The sequence below is a fragment of the Leptinotarsa decemlineata genome, unplaced genomic scaffold (assembly GCF_025532065.1).
Source record: "Leptinotarsa decemlineata unplaced genomic scaffold, Ldec_3_MD MMD2_tig00026340_RagTag_RagTag, whole genome shotgun sequence".
NCBI classification, from domain to species: domain Eukaryota; kingdom Metazoa; phylum Arthropoda; class Insecta; order Coleoptera; family Chrysomelidae; genus Leptinotarsa; species Leptinotarsa decemlineata.
Window position 1 is genome coordinate 9,697,650 of NW_027412694.1, and position 19,013 is coordinate 9,716,662.

The 19,013-nt window shown below is 35.3% G+C and overlaps 1 protein-coding gene across 8 annotated transcripts in view; it reads right to left on the reverse strand.

The window, feature by feature from the left end:
- LOC111504626 (glycoprotein 3-alpha-L-fucosyltransferase A) overlaps positions 1-19,013 on the reverse strand; it is a 98,798-nt gene that overhangs the window by 12,580 nt on the left and 67,205 nt on the right. For all 8 annotated transcript variants that reach the window (XM_074183535.1, XM_074183536.1, XM_074183534.1 and 5 more), the window contains exon 4: positions 4,982-5,122. In XM_074183535.1, coding sequence (XP_074039636.1) covers positions 4,982-5,122 — 141 coding nt within the window. The remainder of the gene's footprint in view (positions 1-4,981; positions 5,123-19,013) is intronic.

Consider the following 19,013-nt stretch of genomic DNA (forward strand, 5'->3'; position numbering starts at 1 on the left):
ATAAAATCTATGCAACTTTCTGCTAATACAGTGATGAGACGTGTAGAAGTAATGAGCAATGATATTTTTTTACAGTTAAGAACTGACTTAGATAACTGTGTTTATTTTTCACTTCAACTGGATGAATCAACAGATGTCGTTGACACTGCCCAGATGGCCGTGTTCGTCAGGATGGTTTTTAGTGATTTTACGATTAAAGAAGATCTTTTTGAAGTTCATTCCACTGAAAGGACACACTACTGGACATGAGTTGTTTTCTCATTTAAAAAATATTATTTCTTCCGATAAAATTCCAATATCGAAAATGGTAGGCTTGACAACCGATGGCGCTCCAGCTATGGTGGGTTGTGATAAGGGTCTGGTGGCGTTATGTCGTAAAGATGAAACTTTTCCGCAATTTCTCTGTTACCACTGCATTATCCATCAGCAAGCATTATGTGGAAATTTCCTGAAACTTAACAACGTTATGAAACTGGTGGTAAAAATTTTGAACAAGATTAGAGCTCAAGCGTTACAAAGAAGATTATTCAGAACCTTGGCCGATGAAGTTGACTGTCAATACGGGGACCTACTCCTTCACTCTGAAGTCCGATGGTTAAGTAGAGGACGGGTTCTGAAACGTTTTAATGATGTCCTATCTGACATGGTTCAATTTTTCAAACAACGCGATGAACCGACTCTGGAACTAGAAAATTCAATCTGGCTTAAAGATTTTGGTTTTCTCGTGGACATTACAGAGAAATTAAACGAACTTAATTTGCAGCTTCAGGGGGGAGACAAAGAACTAGCGGAAATGATTTCTGATATAAAAGCATTTATCAAAAAGCTGGAGTTTTGGGAACAAAACCTAATTAACAGCGATGCCAAGCATTTTTCTATTCTTTCAGAAAAAATATCTCAAAATCCATTAGAACCCTATGACAACAAATATCATGTAGAAATAATTTCTACCCTGAAGAATAACTTCAAAAATCGTTTTAAGGATTTCAATGAAATGGCTTTAGTAGCGCAGTTTGTTGTTTCACCCTTTATGGAAATTGATATCCAACAGTTTGCAACTTGTGTTATGCAGAACTTTGGCGAAGACATCGCTGCAACAGAAATGGAAGTCATTGAGTTTCAAAATGATTTAGCCTTAAAATCGTTAGTCTCAAGTACTGAATGTATCTGGCCTATTGTAAGTAAAGACAAATATTCAGTTATATGCCGTGTTGCCTTGAAAGTGAAAGCATTATTCAGTTCAACCTATTTGTGTGAATCTTCTTTTTCCAATATGAAGTTTATTAAGAACAAATATCGCAATCGACTTTCAGATGAACATTTGGATAATTGTATTCGAATGGCTGCATCAAATTATACTGCAAACATTAAAAAAATTATCGATGAGTCTGAGTGTCAGCCTTCTCATTGAAGGTGTTTTTTTATTTTTCAATGTTTATGTTCATGATAGTGCGTTACTTTTTTGTTGTTATTATTAACTATTTTTAAATCATACGTGACATGCCGTTGTGGTTGGATAAAAGTTTGTGTTTATTTTTCAAACACCTTCGTTTGATAGGTAGGAATGTAGCTATGAACAAGTACGTACTAGTTATATTAGTTATTTTGTTATTAGTTTATTATTAGTACCTATGTATTATGTGTTACCAGTTAAATAGTAAAATAAATACATATAATGATAAATTAACTGTGGATTATTTCATTTACGTTGCGTTACGTGGCTTCCGTGTGGGTAGTTCGCTGTTTATTCCAAAATTAACAAAGTAGCTCAACACATTGAAGAGGTTGGCGACCACTGCCCTAAATAATGAGAGAAATTGAAACAAAATTGTCAAATTTTAGTTTATTCCAATTATCTCCAGAATGTCCTGAATTTTAAAACATCATTTAAATATACTTCAAAAGAGACAGCTTCATCCCAATTCAACTGCTAGGAATCGCACGTATATTTCAACACATTTTTCAACAGATTCAACTGACTCTATTTCTCACGTTTTCCGATTTTTCCATACTAGCCCTCCTCATTTTGGAGAGGTAGGATATGGGGAAAATATGTGTCAGGGTGGCAGATTTTACAAGACCCATTAGCAAACTATGCTTTTTGGAGAGAAGTGAGAAGGGTGGTGAGAAATCACATTTATATGAAGTGCTGTTTTATATGAAGTGCAGTTTGTATTTTTATGATAGTGTTTATAGTTTTTTTTTTCGTACCTTGGGAGCTGTCTGACTTGTCCATTAAGTCCAAGTCTCCAGAAAACACTGCAGCCTCTTGGGCTTATTGCGTTTATTCTCCCATCTTCTCATGACACCCATTCCATCAGTCTCGTTCCCTGTACTAGTTTGTACAGGTTCCGTGTTGGATGTTCGTCATATTCTTCTGGGCGTAATTTTGTACGTCCATATATTGCCTGCCTCCTATGATTCAGTGCCTCATATTCGCAGAAGATGTGTAGAGCTGTTTCTATCCCTTCGTTTCATAATCTGCAGCTGAGGTCTTCCTTTGTACAGCCCCATTTTATTCAGGTGTCCTCTAAGCGGAAAATGACCGGTTAGTAATCCTGTAATTATTCTGAACCGATCTCTACTATATTGAATTAGTTCTTCGGTTCTTTTCTCGGACGGTTCCCTAATGAAGGTTCTACTGTGTTTGTTGCCAGGTACTTTTGTCCAGTATTCTGTGTGCTCCTTATTGGTCCATGTCCTAATTTGGTTTCGTACCAATGATTTTGGTTCCCCCAGAGCTGGTTCAGGACCTATATATGAAGTCATTACCTGTGATTCCTGAATGCCCTGGCGCCCAGTACAAAGTTATTTTGTTCCTGTTTGCAAGTTCATTCAGTTCTTCATGGCATTCCCAGACCAGTTTTGATGTCACCTTCGGGTTTGTCAGAGTCCCTAGTGCGCTCTTGCTGTCTATAAAAAAATTGATCCGCTCATTTCTTTGAGATCTCAATTTAATAAGCCTTGCAGACTGCAAGATAGCATACACCTCTGCCTGAAAGACGGATGTGTATAGTCCTAGAGAATAGCTGTAGTTTAGATTTCTATCCGCTCGGTATATTCCAGCTCCCGTTCCATGTTTGGTCTTCGATCCATCTGTATATCAGGTGTTTTTCCCAAACATGTTTTCGAAATAACTAATGGTCTTCCACTCTTCATGGCTTATGATTTTGGCCTTGAAGTTTGTGTTAAAGGTGTACTTCGGTGTCATGTGGTCCGTGCACATGTTCAATATGTGCTTCTCCACTTGTTCTGAAATTTCTGTTCGGTCCAATTTTTTGTGGTTCGGTGAGTTTTTCAGTCTGAATTGGCCCATCCTGGCCTCCCCCATTATCACAAAGTGTAAGGGAGGTAGATTCAGGAGTGTCTACAATGCAGCTGTTGGGGTAGTTCTCATTGCTCCCGTCATCCCCAAACATGCAAGTCTTTGCACCTTGTCTAGTTTGTTGATAAATCAGGAAAGGAATCGTATTTCTTGCAAAAAAAAATCATTTGTGAATTGCAAAGCGCTTTCGGCTGTTACGCCATCATCAGTGCGATACCTGCAAGTAAGTAATATTCAATTATACTTATTTTGATTTTAGATTGAACTTTGAACATCAAATAAGCAAACATTTGCTTATTGTTGATGGCGGTCGCCTGCTTCATCTTTGGCCATCAGACCAGAGAGGCGTATGTTATCATGGGTTTAACCACCATCGTGTATAGCCAATATACCATATCTGGTTTTAGTCCCCATGTTTTTTTATAGGTGCGTTTGGCGAGCATCAGTACTACCTCCTGTCCAAGTGTTGGTTCCAGGTCAGTTTGGAATCTAGGATAACTCCCAGATATTTAACCTCCCCCGACACTTGTATTTCTTCACCTCGAAATTTTAGAGGTTCGAGACCCTCCGTTTTAGTCCTATTGGTGAATGCTACTATGGTCGATTTAGATGGGCTTATGTTAGGTCCTTCTTCTACGATCCATTTTGTTATAATGTTCAGGGCCTGCTGCATGCATCCCTTCACTACATTATTGTATTTACCCTGGACTAAGATGACTAAGTCGTCTGCATAGCCCACTGTTTATACTCATTATGGTGCAAGGGACATAGTAGCTCGTCCATTACAGGGTACTCCTGATAATAATTACATTACTGAACACTTGGAAAAGTAGATAATTCTAGTTTGGTCAAATTTCGTTTCCAATATATATGATGTCGTTCCGGAAAATATAGCCTCGAAGATGAGGCCCAGTGTGAAACAGGACGAGTATTTGAGGGCCCTGGTGGAGATTGACCCATCACAAAGGGTGCGTGGAATAGCGAAAGAACTGGGCGTCAGCTCCCATGCAATAGTTCATAATGTAATAGATCAAAAAATGGGTGCCCCACGACTTGAACGGTCTACAGAAAATTTCATGTTTCGAGGTTTATTCTTTTTTGCTTTTGCGCAACCAAAACGGTCCTTTATTGGATCGGAGCATCACGTGTGATGGAAAGTGGATCCTCTACGACACCAGGAGACACCAGGAGACGTTCAGGTCATTGATTAGACACTGATAAGCCACCCAGGCACTTCCTAAGGGCGAAAACTCACAAAAAACCATTGTGTACTGTAAGGTCGTCAGTGGCAGATGTGATTCACTATAACTTTCTGCAACCGGGTCAAACCGTCACCTATTGTTGGGAAATCGACGAAATGGATTGAGAATTGCGTCAGCAGCAGCAGCTGGGACTAGTCAACAGAAGTTCCGATCTCGCTCCACAACAAAGTCTGTCCGCAGTCCGAGTTAAACTCGAAATTTAGTGATTTAAAAAAATAATTCATGGCCATGCTACGCGCGCGTCCTTAGTATTCCGACACTGAAGTCGAAATTTATTGATAATGATTTTGCTAATTTGCGACTTTAATTTTTATTATATTCCGAGCTCCAACTCGGAATTTAAAAATGTTTTAATCATTTGTAGCTCTTCTATGACTTTTTAGATAATACTCACTTCTGGATCATAGTAGGTCCATCTCTCATAAGGTGCGACAATATCGCTATCCCTCCTATAAGTCGCAGTCCAGTTTATGAGATCTCCAAACTTGACACCTTGCGTATGATAAGGACATTCCAAGTGGTAGATTATCCAAACCTGAAAAAAATCCAACATTGATATACGAATATACTATTCATCTGGTAATATATATGAACGTGAATAAACAGTATGGCCATGAAAAGCCACCCTCTTTCAAATTTTGAATGCGATGAGATATCAAGGCCAAACAAATTTACATACAAAAGTATCATTTTGAAATTCTTTTTGATGGGAAAGAGAATAGTGTTGCATCACAGGTCGTCAAGAGGGCGCTACCAACTTTCTTTCCAATGCTTCTTAATGCCACAAAATCTAAAGTCATGTTGTATGGAGGTGAATATCATAGACAATATATTAATATTAATATAAATAATGAGCAGATAGCGTTAGTTAATGAAACAAAAAATCTAGGCGTGGTAATGGATTCTGGCTTGAGGTTCGAAAAGCATATTAAAATGTTGATAAAGCGTGCATATTCTAACATCAAGTTGATTTACGGGAACCGACATCTTTTTCCAATGAACATAAAAAAGATACTCTGTGAAACACTAGTTTTGTCATTATTCAATTACGCAGATGCTCTATATGGACCTCATTTAACTGTACAATTCAAAACCAAAATTCAGAAAGTTCAGAATTCATGTCTACGTCTGATTTTTGTGTGGAATTTTTGTGTGGATTTTTGATGGAAGATACATTCTATTGATACGGTTGAATTTTCAAGTTTCATTTACTGAACTGTCGATGCTCGTGTTTTGAGTATACATAGGTACGTAAGTATATTGGTCGGTCGGTAGCCAAGCGGGTCGGCGTTGGTGCTTTGTTCACTCACTCGAATTGACTGCCGTGTTGGTCGGTGGTTCAAGCCCTAGTCTGAACGATCGATCTTCACTTGCTATCGTCCATCCCGTGTTAGGAATCACACGTTAAAAGGTAAGACCTCGTTAATCCTTAGATCGCACAAATTTCGACTTCTGAGGGTTGTCGTTCGTAGGGGTGCGACAGCTGGTTAATGGATAAACAGACAGACAGACAGATATCTATAATATGAGTCATCATAAATCATATGCGGGGTGTATAGCAATAGTTAATGGGGAGTCAATTCTGGAATAGATAATTTTCAGTGAGGGATGCATTCGCTATGAGTAACTAAAATGTTACATAAAATTAGAACACATCTCTGTTAAGTGGAAGAATATTTTTGATGGTGCTCAACACTTTACAAAAATAAACTTCGCCCTTTATTTTCATTGATATTTAGGATAGTTATCAGAATTTTTTATCTATTTTTTTTGTATATATTTATTTGAAAGTTATATAAAGACGATTATTATTATTATTAAAGTGTTTAATTTTTAGAAATAGCATCGGCTGTTCAAATGTTTTATATAAGTTTTGGGAATTTGCAAACAAACGATATTCCAGTTCACCCTAATAAATTTTCAAATTGATCACCTTTCATTTCCTGTAAACAATGAAGTTTGGATAATAATTATTTCCTTACATTATGGCATGTTTCTGGGGTAATTTTTTCAGAAACACTCTGTTTTCTCTTATCAAGCTCTAGAATAGACTGCAGTTGTGTAACATATACCTACTTCAGATTTCACGAATCTAGTGAGACATCAGTTGAAAACTCATTTGGGTTTGTCAATTATTCAAGCCAGTATATATGCGAACAAGATCCTTTAGAATCTACCACTAGATCACTTGATAAAAATCATCCATTCCCTCAAAGATATGTGACATGTAAAGTGTACGATAGACAATTTCTTTTTTTCAGAACTTGTGGATAGAAAAAGAGGGTGTCTGCAACGAAATTTTTCCAGAAACATTTCATAATGTAATAAATTATAAGAAATATATTATAGAAGAATATAATACAATGAAATGATGAAACAACAAGAATTAATTGGCGCTCCGGGACGACTTTGATGATTCCAGTGGGGCATTTGCTTTTTCAGCTGCAGGAAAACCAGGAAAATCCTGCAGCAACACATCTTCTGAAGATCTAGATCTGCCAATGTCCCCTCTTTCATAAAATGTAGGGTGTTTCCGGAGGCTCCAATAAATTCAAGACATCGCCAGAACACTTTGTGACACGACTATCGTCAAACTTAAACCAGTCCGTTTCGTCTTTGATCAATGAGTAATAATGACCAGATTCAACGCCAGAACCACAGTGAACAATGACTGCATGAAGATTATAATAGTGGTCTGCTAGATTGAACTGTTCATCTATTTCGAACCTTCGTGAGAGTTTGGTGCTTCTATCAGAGGTTGAGTCATGGTTGAAGATCATCAGTGTTATTGTTAGATTGGCTGGTGCCTCAGCTATACTTGTTTTTTTATAATAGTCAGTTTAATCCAGTCATTTAAGCTTAAATTAGGTAAGAATCTCGGAATTCGAGATACCCAGCTGTAAGTCTGTGAATACTTGTATATTGACACCCTAAAAGTTGTCTCAAAACCTACATATGGTAGGGTGTAAGCAGCTATCAAATTTCAAAGTCAAAGGTCACAAAAATCGGTTTTTTGCGCTTTTTTTGGAAATATCTCATTTCCTATGGGTTTTTTGCTATTTGTATTTATTATCAATATTGTAGAATACAAAATTCTCTACAAATTTTGTTTAAAAAAATTTTTTATACGGTGAACCGTTTTCGAGATAGAGGGCGGAGAGCGCGCGGTCACAGCATCACTTCAGGTCAACCGGTGCCTCCGGTCGAAAACGCGCCATATATAGTTGATGAACTATCGATAAATCAATGATTATAAATATTTGTCAATTTTTATTAACTATTATATTATATTTTATCATTTTCTTCATGCATTAAATCTATATCTATTCAATAATACTGATAACCGTTTACTAAAATTAAAAAATAATTAAGAGAAAAACATTAAGTGGCTGTGACACAACTTCTGCGCTTTTTAAAAAGGGAAAAAATGATTTTTAAAAGTTTTTGAGAAACTGACAAATTTGGATGAACTAGCTGCAGCATTTGAGGAAGAAAATTGTTCGGCCCAGAGATTATTAGAGAGTGGAACTCAAACCTTATTGGCAGTCTATAATGCTTCGAAATCTGTGAAAAGTCTCGATCATCTGCGTTATATGCATTACGTCAAGTCTACAAAACTCAATAAACCTGTGCAGCTTTCAAATATTCCACCAACAAGTGCAGCTGCTCATCAACATTTCAACCGTGTATATTATCAAGTTCAAACTTGGTTAGGACATGATTTGGAACCCCCGGTATGGGGTTGGGCAATGCGAAACGATTTTCTGTCATGACAATTTTACCACCTGCTCCAGAAGATTTGCTAAATACAATTTTCTGCAACTGCAAGAGTGGTTGTGGTTCGCGATGCAGATGCAGGAAAGCGGGCTTGCAATGCTCTTTAGCTTGTGGCCAATGTAATGGGCAAGCTTGTCTAAATGCTCTACCATATCAGAGCGACATTAACGAATATGGAACCTTTAACCCCGAAATCATGGAAGAACTTGAGACAAATGTCGTTGAAGACGATAATGAAGACCAGTTTGAAATTCACCAGCAGCCAGAAGACGACGATGAAGAAGATGATTAAAATTATAAATTCTAGTTTTTGTACCCTTCATTCCATTTCTTTACTTTCAATAAAAATAAATGTATTCAATGATATTTTTTAATAAAAAGATTAATTCATAATTTATTTGTTTTTTTTTTCATCATGTAAGAAGTTATAAATATTAATTAGGTTAAAATTCAAATATAATTCCTAAATTTCCATTAACAATTCTGCAATTACATGGGCAGGTAAGTGTTGTTAATTAATACTGAATAAAAAGTGGATAAGTTAGCAAAAAATGATAAAATATAATATAATAGTTAATAAAAATTGCCAAATTATCGATAGTTCATCAACTATATATGGCGCGTTTTCGACCGGAGGCACCGGTTGACCTGAAGTGATGCTGTGACCGCGTGCTCTCCGCGCTCTATCTCGAAAACGGTTCACCGTATAAACAAATTTCTCAAACAAAATGTGTAGAGAATTTTGTATTCTACAATATTGATAATAAATACAAATAGCAAAAAACCCATAGGAAATGAGATATTTCCAAAAAAAGCGCCAAATCCGATTTTTGTGACCTTTGACCTTGAAATTTAATAGTTGCTTACACCCTACCATATGTAGGTTTTGAGACAACTTTTAGGGTGGCAATATACAAGTATTTACAGACTTACATCTGGGTATCTCGAATTCCGAGGTGAACTTACTATAATGACTGGACTAGTTAGTTTGGCACACGTATTAAATTTATTTGTAAAAAGACTTCATTATTTTCAAAAACTACACCTCACGATTTGATCTCCACAAACTTTATTTGAAAAAATATAATCACAACATCTTTCGCTAACACTGTAGCTTTTTCATACACTTGAGAAAGCTATAGTGCTAGCAAAACATGTTGTGATTATATTTTTTTAAATTGACTTTGTGAAGATCAAATCGTGAGGTGTAGTTTTTGAAATTAATATGGATGGATCTTCATCAAGTAACGGCCGAATCAATCAGAAGACTTCATTATTGTCAGGAAGTTTTGTGTACATTTTTTCTCCAAGTTGTGATATTATTCATTTATTTGTTGGTTCTTAGAATGAATATAAAACTGCTCATTACTCAAGGAAGGCTGGTCCAATTTCGAAAAATAATTGCATAGAGAATGGGCTTGTTTCATGATTTTTGGTTTGTTCACTTGACAGGAATTTCAAATTGAAAAACAGTGCACTCTGTTTCAGCTCTCCAAGTACCGTAATTTTCCCGTAATTAATTAATAATAAATCGAATGTGGTAGGGCGGTGATGTCACGGCTCTATTCCCACTTCTTTTTCGATTGACCAATAGGAACAATAGAAATAATCAACATTGCCAAATTGTGAAATTTACGAAGCCTACAATTATCAATTCAATTATGGAAGTATATATGAACCCGTTAACGTTTCAATTCATGAAAAATTTTCCACATGGAATAAAATGTACAGGAAAAATTATGTTTAGAAATAAGTTCTATATCTAAAATCAGTACACACTCGAAAGATCACAAAATATTTACGTAAACTATGATTTTATGCATTATTTAATAATATACAGTTATGAAAATAAAAGAATATAGCAAACTGGATTAAAGAATAATTTAAAATTTTCAATTTATTCTACAATCCTCTATCTGTATAACTGCAATTTATTATAAAAAAAAGAACGATTTCTACATACATATCTCTTTCTAATATTGCTACTAAATTCTAGCAGTATAGGCTCGCTTGGGTAATCTGTTGAATCTTTCAAAACTTGAGAGGAAGGTTGAATGAGGTCAAGTATAGACAGGAGTGATTGTACTCGAACTGATCCAACAAAAGCTTCTGAGGTAATACCATTAATCATATGATAAAATTTAATGAAGTTAAATGTATCATACTTTCATCAACAGTATTAACGCCTGATGATACTTTCAGTGGAGAATACTTGAAGTTGAAATGAAAAACATGTGTCATCAAATTCAATATTTTCGTCCCCCTTTCATTTATAGTCACTTTTTGAATGATTTCTTCTTGGAAGAGTAGAAGGATTGTAGTTCTTTCTTTTCAATACTTTCACCCTTTTTTTTTCTCATCATTTTATGGGAACCTAAACTCATTATATGAAATAACTCATTTATAAACCAATGCGCTTTCTGTTCTGCTTTTCCGCACAATTAAAATCAGCACAAGAATGCACCATATTAATATTCAATTATATCTCTAAAACACTTTTAAAACACATACAAACGATGAAAAAACGAATTGTTCCTACACGAGCTGTCAGCTAAGAAAAAGTTGAAACTCAATGTTGCAAAAACAAGCAGAATGGATCTGATGTGACATACATTTTTAATGCCGAATAAACCAATAAATTGTGATATGGGTACTCCATTTTCCTGAGAAAATGAACGATCAATTAAAATTTCCTATAATTATTCATTCATTTTTGTTAGGAATGAAGTCGGCAAACAAATAAATATACAACAATAAGATCGCTCGAATCCACGAATTAAGCATAAAAATGGACGATAATATAGGCCTTGATAACTGATAAAGTACAAGTTATATCTGAATAAGATTCTAAATAAAATCTAACGAATTGTATTTTCAAATGGTTTTCGAATGTTCATGAACCCTAATGAAATAAATCAATTATGTATTCATGCCACCCACCAAAAATAAGAAATTCAGCGTTACTGGTATATTAGCCATATTGTCATCCAATCAGCCAGCGCCCTCTGTAGTGTATGCGAAAATGTGCTCTTTCTAATGTCGATGGTTTCTACACATAATTTCATATTTTTGTTAAAATAATTTCAAAATTGATGTTGAGCCTAGTTTTGTTTAAGCTGACTTCGACAACTTATCAAGAGTCGATTTTGAAGTGATCGATGAATTTTACTTGAAAAATTTGTAATACTTTGGTACCGAAATGAAGAATGAAAAATTGAAACGGTAGGTGGTATATTGAGTAGGTCTCTTTCATTTATTTGACATTCATTTCAGACTTTGTATTTTATGGAAGGATTTAATTTTAATTTCAGGTAGTAATGGTAAAATTCAATCCAAAATTACCTGAAAAAATATTTTTCGGAATGTAAACTAATGATACGGAATATGCAGCAAAATAGGCACCCGCCGAGACCTACCTTTCACAAAAAAAACGTCCTTCAATTAGATAATTGTAACAGTTGTTTTCACACCGAGTTAACAACAATAACAACAAAAATGGCGTCTGTCATATTGGATCATCAGATCTGTGATTGGATATTAAAAACCAATATACTTGGCAACTCCGCTCTAGACATGATCAATTTTATTGGTCAACAGACACGCGGCCAATTCAAATTCTTGCTTTTCGAATTGTTCTTTTTTCTGCAAATATAAAAAGATCATGGGACCGATTAGGCTTGATGAGTATAATATACCCCTAACTCGATCAGTCTATAAGCAAACCACTATCATTTTCCATAGCATGAAACAAGCCTATCGAACGAGGTATCATACGCCTATTGAAAAAAAATTGATAAACCTACCTCGATTACGAGTTGACAGAATACTTATAGAAAAGTTCTAAGATTAACGCCTCTTCATGTGAATTTTGTCCGACATCGATATCTTGCTCCCTTCCGATGTTAAGAGATGAAGAACCTACATATCTACATAAAACTCATGAATCCATTATGAGCTAAATAAACAATATCAAAATTTCCCCAACAGGTCGTTTCTTATCCTTATTCGAAATGTAATATAGGGAGTGACATACTTTCGACAAATGACGTCACTATTCTATTTTGGGTAAATTATAATTTTTCATATTTTCGAAAGGTAATTCAATTAACACTCTTTCAACAAAGTATCACAAATTATCCACAAAAAGATTTTAATAAACTCGATAATAAATATGAAATGGAATTACACACATTACGTTTATTCTTCGTTTAGTATTTTGAAATATAGTGACGAATACTATATAATTGAATTTTGAAAACATATTTTATACTATTGCCCACCCTATACTAATTTATTTAAAAAAATATGGGTGTGCTATGTGAAAGAATCGATGATGAGAACACTATTTGGAAAGAAGGTCATCATTATAAAAAAGTTAATCAAAATGAAATATCGGCTTTCCTGAAGGCTGTTTTCCACCAAACGGACTCGCTTGTGACTAGTTGTGTTTTCAAAAACGAAAACAAAAAACTTGTTTTAGTTCCAAAACGAACTCGAATTCCACCAAACAGACAAAAACTGGTCTGAATCACGTGTTTTGTTGTGAAATGTTGTTGTTGTTTCCACTACACGAACAGTTTTCTTCATGCCTTCTCTAGAGGATGTTATTAATGGCCTGCGGTTTTTTATATGGAACGGATAAAATTATGGCAGATTTGATAATTGGTAACATAGGAGTGAACGGAGATTTAAGGTCATCGTAATTTATACCCACCACACATCAACACTCTTAATAAAGTAATAATGTCACATAAAGTCATACACCAAATCAAAATAGTGAACTAAATAGTTGCTTGTTATTGTCGCCAGACTTTTCCACAGCGAACTCAGTTTACAAAAACACAGACGAAACATAATTAGTCCAAGCGGTGGGTCAAAAATAAGGGAGTCTATTCGCAAAAGGTTGGGAGGACTTGAAATTTGGTGGAATGGTAGACATAGATCCCCTGATAGTACACCTGAGTTTGCGACCTCGGGGGGTTGCCGCTTGAGGGGTGGGGGGATGAAAACTCTGCATCGCGACGCTTTAAGAGGCTTTGTGGTAACTCCTATTGAAAAAAATTCAAATGAGATGTGTAGAGGATGAAATTGTACATAATGTTGAACTCTACGTTTTTTTTTCTACGACCAATACTTTCCGCTCTACGACGAGTCAAAGTTAGTGGTTGGTTTGCAATGTTCAACAAAATGAGACTTTCAGCCCGGATTAAAACGAAGGTCGCTAAATATGAAACAATTATGTGACATTTTTTTCTAAAAGAGTTGTTGACACGTTGTTAACATTGGCTTTTTGCTTCATCGTGTTGTGTGGATTCGTCACAATTCATTTGCAATGATTTTTGCCAATTACATTCAATATATTGAAAGGCATTATGGGCCGAATACAATTATTGTTTTTGATGGATATCCCGAAAATGGGACAGAAACAAGAACGAAATTTGCTGAAAGAAATCGCCGCTCGAAGCAGCACTGCAGCAGTGATATACTCTTCGATGAATCCATGATTCCAACTTTTTCGCAAGAAAAATTTTTATCGAACAGCTCCAACAAAAGACGCCTCATCGCATTGCTGCTAACTTGGCCATCAACATTTAATTATGTTCTTCTTAAGAGGACGATGTAACGCTGGAACTAGTTGTTGGGATTATTCTTTCAGCAATAGCATTTTTATAAGAAATAGATTGATCGACGTAACCCTCAGCTACTGTTGTCGACTTCCATCCTCCGTGCTTATTAATATCCATATTTGCTCCTGATTCTGCTAGCAAAGAAGAAGAAGAACTTTTGAAACAGTGAACTGTATATTCCTTTGGTTCCGGGAGCTTCAGAAACTCAGCAATGGTAGAGGACATTTTTCGAAACTTATTAATACTAACTGGGTTGGTACTGCATTCATAATTTGAGTATTTCAGAAAGAAAACGGTGATTTATAACAGAAGGACGTAATGCAACGTATTTATCAAAATAGTCAATGTTTTTTCCAACAATGCAGAAAGAACGACCTATTTTCGTTTTTTTTTTTGGAATTTGGACAATCGATGATTTATCCATTAATTTGATGTCTTCTATTAAAAAATGGCACAGCTTCACGCAACTTTTATCTTCAAATATTTTTCATCTGGCGCCTCATTTATAAACCTCTGGACTTGTTGAAACGTAAGAGTTTTTAATTTTTTGGGCCTATAACTTTCATTTTTCCGCTTTAAAATACTATTACCTTGTAATATTCTTGACGAGCGCGCTCGACTCCAACAAAATTGACAAGTTCCATATTTTTTATCTCCCTTCTAAAGTCTATCCAAATCCAAGATAGAGTAAAACAAAACAAAACCGAAGCGTGATGTTCGCGTGATCGCCCAGTGTCAGATGGAAAGGGCAGCGTTCATTGATGAACGAGTTCGGTACCAGCACAGGGTTGTAATCAGTCGTTTGTGTGTTTGTGTGGCGTTATAGTATTTCCAAGATCTCCAGTACAGACACTGCTGCTCACAGTGTCAGTGAGCTATCCTGCTCTGAGTCCAGCCAGGAAACGATCCAAAAAAAGACATTTGAATGTTGAGATGAAAGAAGTGATTTTGAATGTGTTCAAGAAAGAGATGGAAGAAATTGAGACATCGACTGTCGACGAAGTCGTATCGAAAGTTTCCGATAAAATTGGAGTGTGTTGCGCTTCGATTTACAATGTTTTACGGGAATATAAACAAAATCATACATTTTTCAAACCGAATACAAATCAGAATCGTCAAACCATTATAAAATCAATAGATGATGCTTATAAACATGCAATCAAGAGGAAAGTGCATGAGTACTTTTTCAGAAATGAAATACCCACGATAGACAAAGTACTCACAGAAATAAATGAAGATGTTTTATTGCCAAGTTTTAAGCGGTCAACATTCCATAAAGTATTGGAACATTTGAATTTTGTATGGAAAAAACGAGGGCGCAATAGTTTATTATTGGATAGAGAGGAAATTGTGTTATGGAGGAGAGAGTATTTGACCAAAATTAAATATTATAGGGAACAACAGAGAACAATTTTTTATATGGATGGAACCTGGGTTAATGCTGGTCATACTACCCCTAAAGTATGGGTCGATGAAACTGTGACTTCATCTAGGAGGGCCTTTCTATCCACCGGATTAACAAATCCATCAGGTAAATTTATATTTATATTGAGAGCTGCCTCAATGTCAATATATAAAAAGTAACCCTCGTATTTGTTTTATTTACTTACATACCTCTTCATAATTTCAGGTAAAGGAAAACGGCTCATTATTTGTCACATCGGCAATGAGAATGTGTTTGTTGCTGAAGGGCTGTGGTCGAGTCGAAGAAAACTGGAGATTATCACGAAGAAATGAACGGTGAATCTTTCGAACAGTGGTTTTCCAAATTTCTATCCCATCTGGAGGATAACGCTGTGATTGTAATGGACAACGCACCTTATCATTCGCGACGGTAAGAGAAGATTCCGACAACACCTTCAAAGAAGGTTGAAATCCAAAATTGGCTGCTATCAAAGAATATTAGCTTTGAAGACTCAATGTTAAGAGTAAAACTACTAAAAATTGTCAAGGAGCGAAATCTCGAATACCAAAAATATATAGTCGATGAGATGGCAGCAGGCCGAAACAAAATTGTCCTTCGCCTGCCTCCATACCACTGCGAGCTCAATCCCATCGAGTTAATATGGGCGGATGTGAAGAATTTTGTAGCTCAGCATAACACCACGTTCAAATTTGCAGATCTCAAAGTACTTTTTGATGAGGATTTGAAAAGAGTCACAGCGGAGAAATGGGAGAAGTGTGTTCGGCATGTGATATCGGAAGTCGAAACAAAGATGTGGAAGCTTGATAACATAATAGAGGCACAAATCGAGCCACTGATAATTCAGATTGGTGAGGATGACACTACTGATGAAGAGACAAATTCATCCAGTTAAATAATTTTTATTAATATTCCTTTTGATTTTACATAAAAGAAAAATTATCACTGAAGAAATAATTACGTCTCTTTTCATACAGTGTGACCTATTTTTACACCCTTCTAAAATTTGAAGTTGTAAACCGATTTTAATAGTTTTTTTTGAAATGTCAAGTACTAAAAGGTCTACCTTGGGACAAAATTTGAAATGTTTATTAAAGTTTCAGGGCATACTATAAGCGATTTTTTTATTGAAAAATCACTACGCGACTGGATTTAGAGTGTCTCTAAACAGGTGTGACCAAAATTTCATGAAAAAATATTCATTATTAATAAAGTTATATCAACTCAAAAATTCGAAAACTCACACAGCTAACAGTTACAACAAACACCCTATATCAACAGATATAGCAATGAGAATATTTTTTTATGATTTCAACAATAAAGTGCCGCCAGATGAAAAAAAAAACAAATAGCTTAAATATTTTTAATGAAAATAACGGAATTACATTCAAATTTTCACACAAATTAACTAAAACTAAGACCTAATATTTCAATTTTATTAAAAAACGATAAAAGTAAAATAAAAACAATAAAAATTAATTGGCGCTCCGGGGCGACTTCATTGATTCCAGTGGCACATTTGCTTTTTCAGCTGCATAAAAACCCGGAAAAACCTGCAGCACCACATCATCTGAAGATCTTGATATAACAAGTCCTCTCTCTTATAAAACAAAATGTAGGGTGTCTCCAGAGGCTCCAATAAATTCAATGTATCGCTAGAACACTTCGTGACACGACTATCGTCAAACTTAAGAAAACTACAAAGTATCGTAAATATTTCAATTTAAATCTTAGTTGCCATGGAAATTATATTACAGTTTGACAATTGTGAAAGATTTAAGTTTACTATTGTCAACAATATTCACCTTACAGTTCTTCGAATTATTTTGTGTCATGGCTGCAAGATTGAGCGTAAGAGAGAAAATTGAAATTGTACGCCTTTCGGGAGATGACGTTTAGAAGTGCTAGAGAGGTTTGTAGAGTATTTAATGAGATACATACAGATCGTTCTCGTATCAGATGCGGTACGGTAAATAAAATAAATAAAATATTCAATGAAACTGGTGTTGTACCAAAAATGATGTTAAAAAGTAATCCTGTACAAAGACGAAACAGGAATGACAGGAATGATCAAATAATTTTAGATTATTTCGAAAATAATCCTAATGCCAGTATAAGGAATGCCACTTCAGATTTGAATATTCCACGAGAAACTATTCGGAGATGTCTCAAGGCGAAGAATATTGAACCTTTCAAGTCAAACTTTTTACACACACTTCAAGAAGGTGTCGAAGAAAGACGCCTGGAATATTGTTTATGGGCCCAAGGGGAATATTTAAACAGTAGAAATTTCCTAAAAAATATTTTATATACCGACGAAGCCACTTTCACTACAAATAGCGTAGTGTCATCACAAAATTGTCGCTTTTGGGCAGCAGATAATCCTAACTGGGTAATGAACTGTAAAAGCCAGTATTCCCCAAAAATCAAAGTCTGGTGTGTGATATTGAACGAACGAATTATTGGTCCTTTCTTTTTTGAGAAAAACATTAACGCACAGAGGTTTCTAGAATTTTTAAACACAGAGTTTTGGGATGCTATTCACGAGCTGCCAATCAATGAACGATCAAATTTAATTGTCCAGTTAGGTGGGTGTTCAGTTCATTATGCCAGAGCTGTGAGGCAATGGCTTAACGAACATTTTCCAAACCGATGGATAGGCTGTGTTAGTCCGTTTATAGAGTGGCCACCCAGATCTCCAGACCTCACAGTTTTGGACTTTTTTCTCTGGGGACTTCTCACACAAAAGTTTTACAAAAACGGCTCAAGAGATAGAAATGAACTTTGTGCAAGAATTCGACAGGTATGTGCAGAAATTAGCCCTCAAGAACTAAGGAACGTAATCAGGAACATTCGTAAGCGCTACGACACATGTATCGAAATAAGTGGTGGATTAGTAGAGGCTACTAGAATGTGAGTTAGAATTAATAGTTGCACTGAATCGAAACATTTCAATAATTAGCTAATTGTTACGTTTATTAAAATTTTTTGCTTCATTGTTAGTTGAATTGTGTGAATGTAATTCCGTTAGTTTCATTACAAATATTTACGATATTTGTTTTTTTTTCATCTGGCGGCACTTTATTGTTGAAATCATAAAAAAATATTTTCATGGCTAAATTTGTTGATATAGGGTGTTTTTGTAACTGTTAGCTGTGTGAGTTTTCGAATTTTTGAGTTGTCATAACTTTGTTAATAATGAATATTTTTTCATGAAATTTTGTTCACACCTATTTAGAGGCACTCCGAATCTAGTGGCGTAGTGATTTTTTCAATAAAAAATCGCTAATAAAAAATCCCGATTTTCGACTAAGAAATAATATCGTAGTATGCCCTGAAACTTTAATAAACATTTCAAATTTTGTCTCAAGGTAGACCTTTTAGTACTTGACATTTAAAAAAAAATTAATAAAATCGATTTACAACTTCAAATTTTAGGGGGGTGTTTCCCTTAAAAATGGGTCACATTGTATAATGCTTGAGTGCGCTGTGACACATCCAATGAAAATCTTTTTATATTACACAAATTATCTGCATGTTTTTCCCGTTAAACTGCAAAACTTGTGTATTTCACTCGTTATTATAAAAAAGTTTTCCTA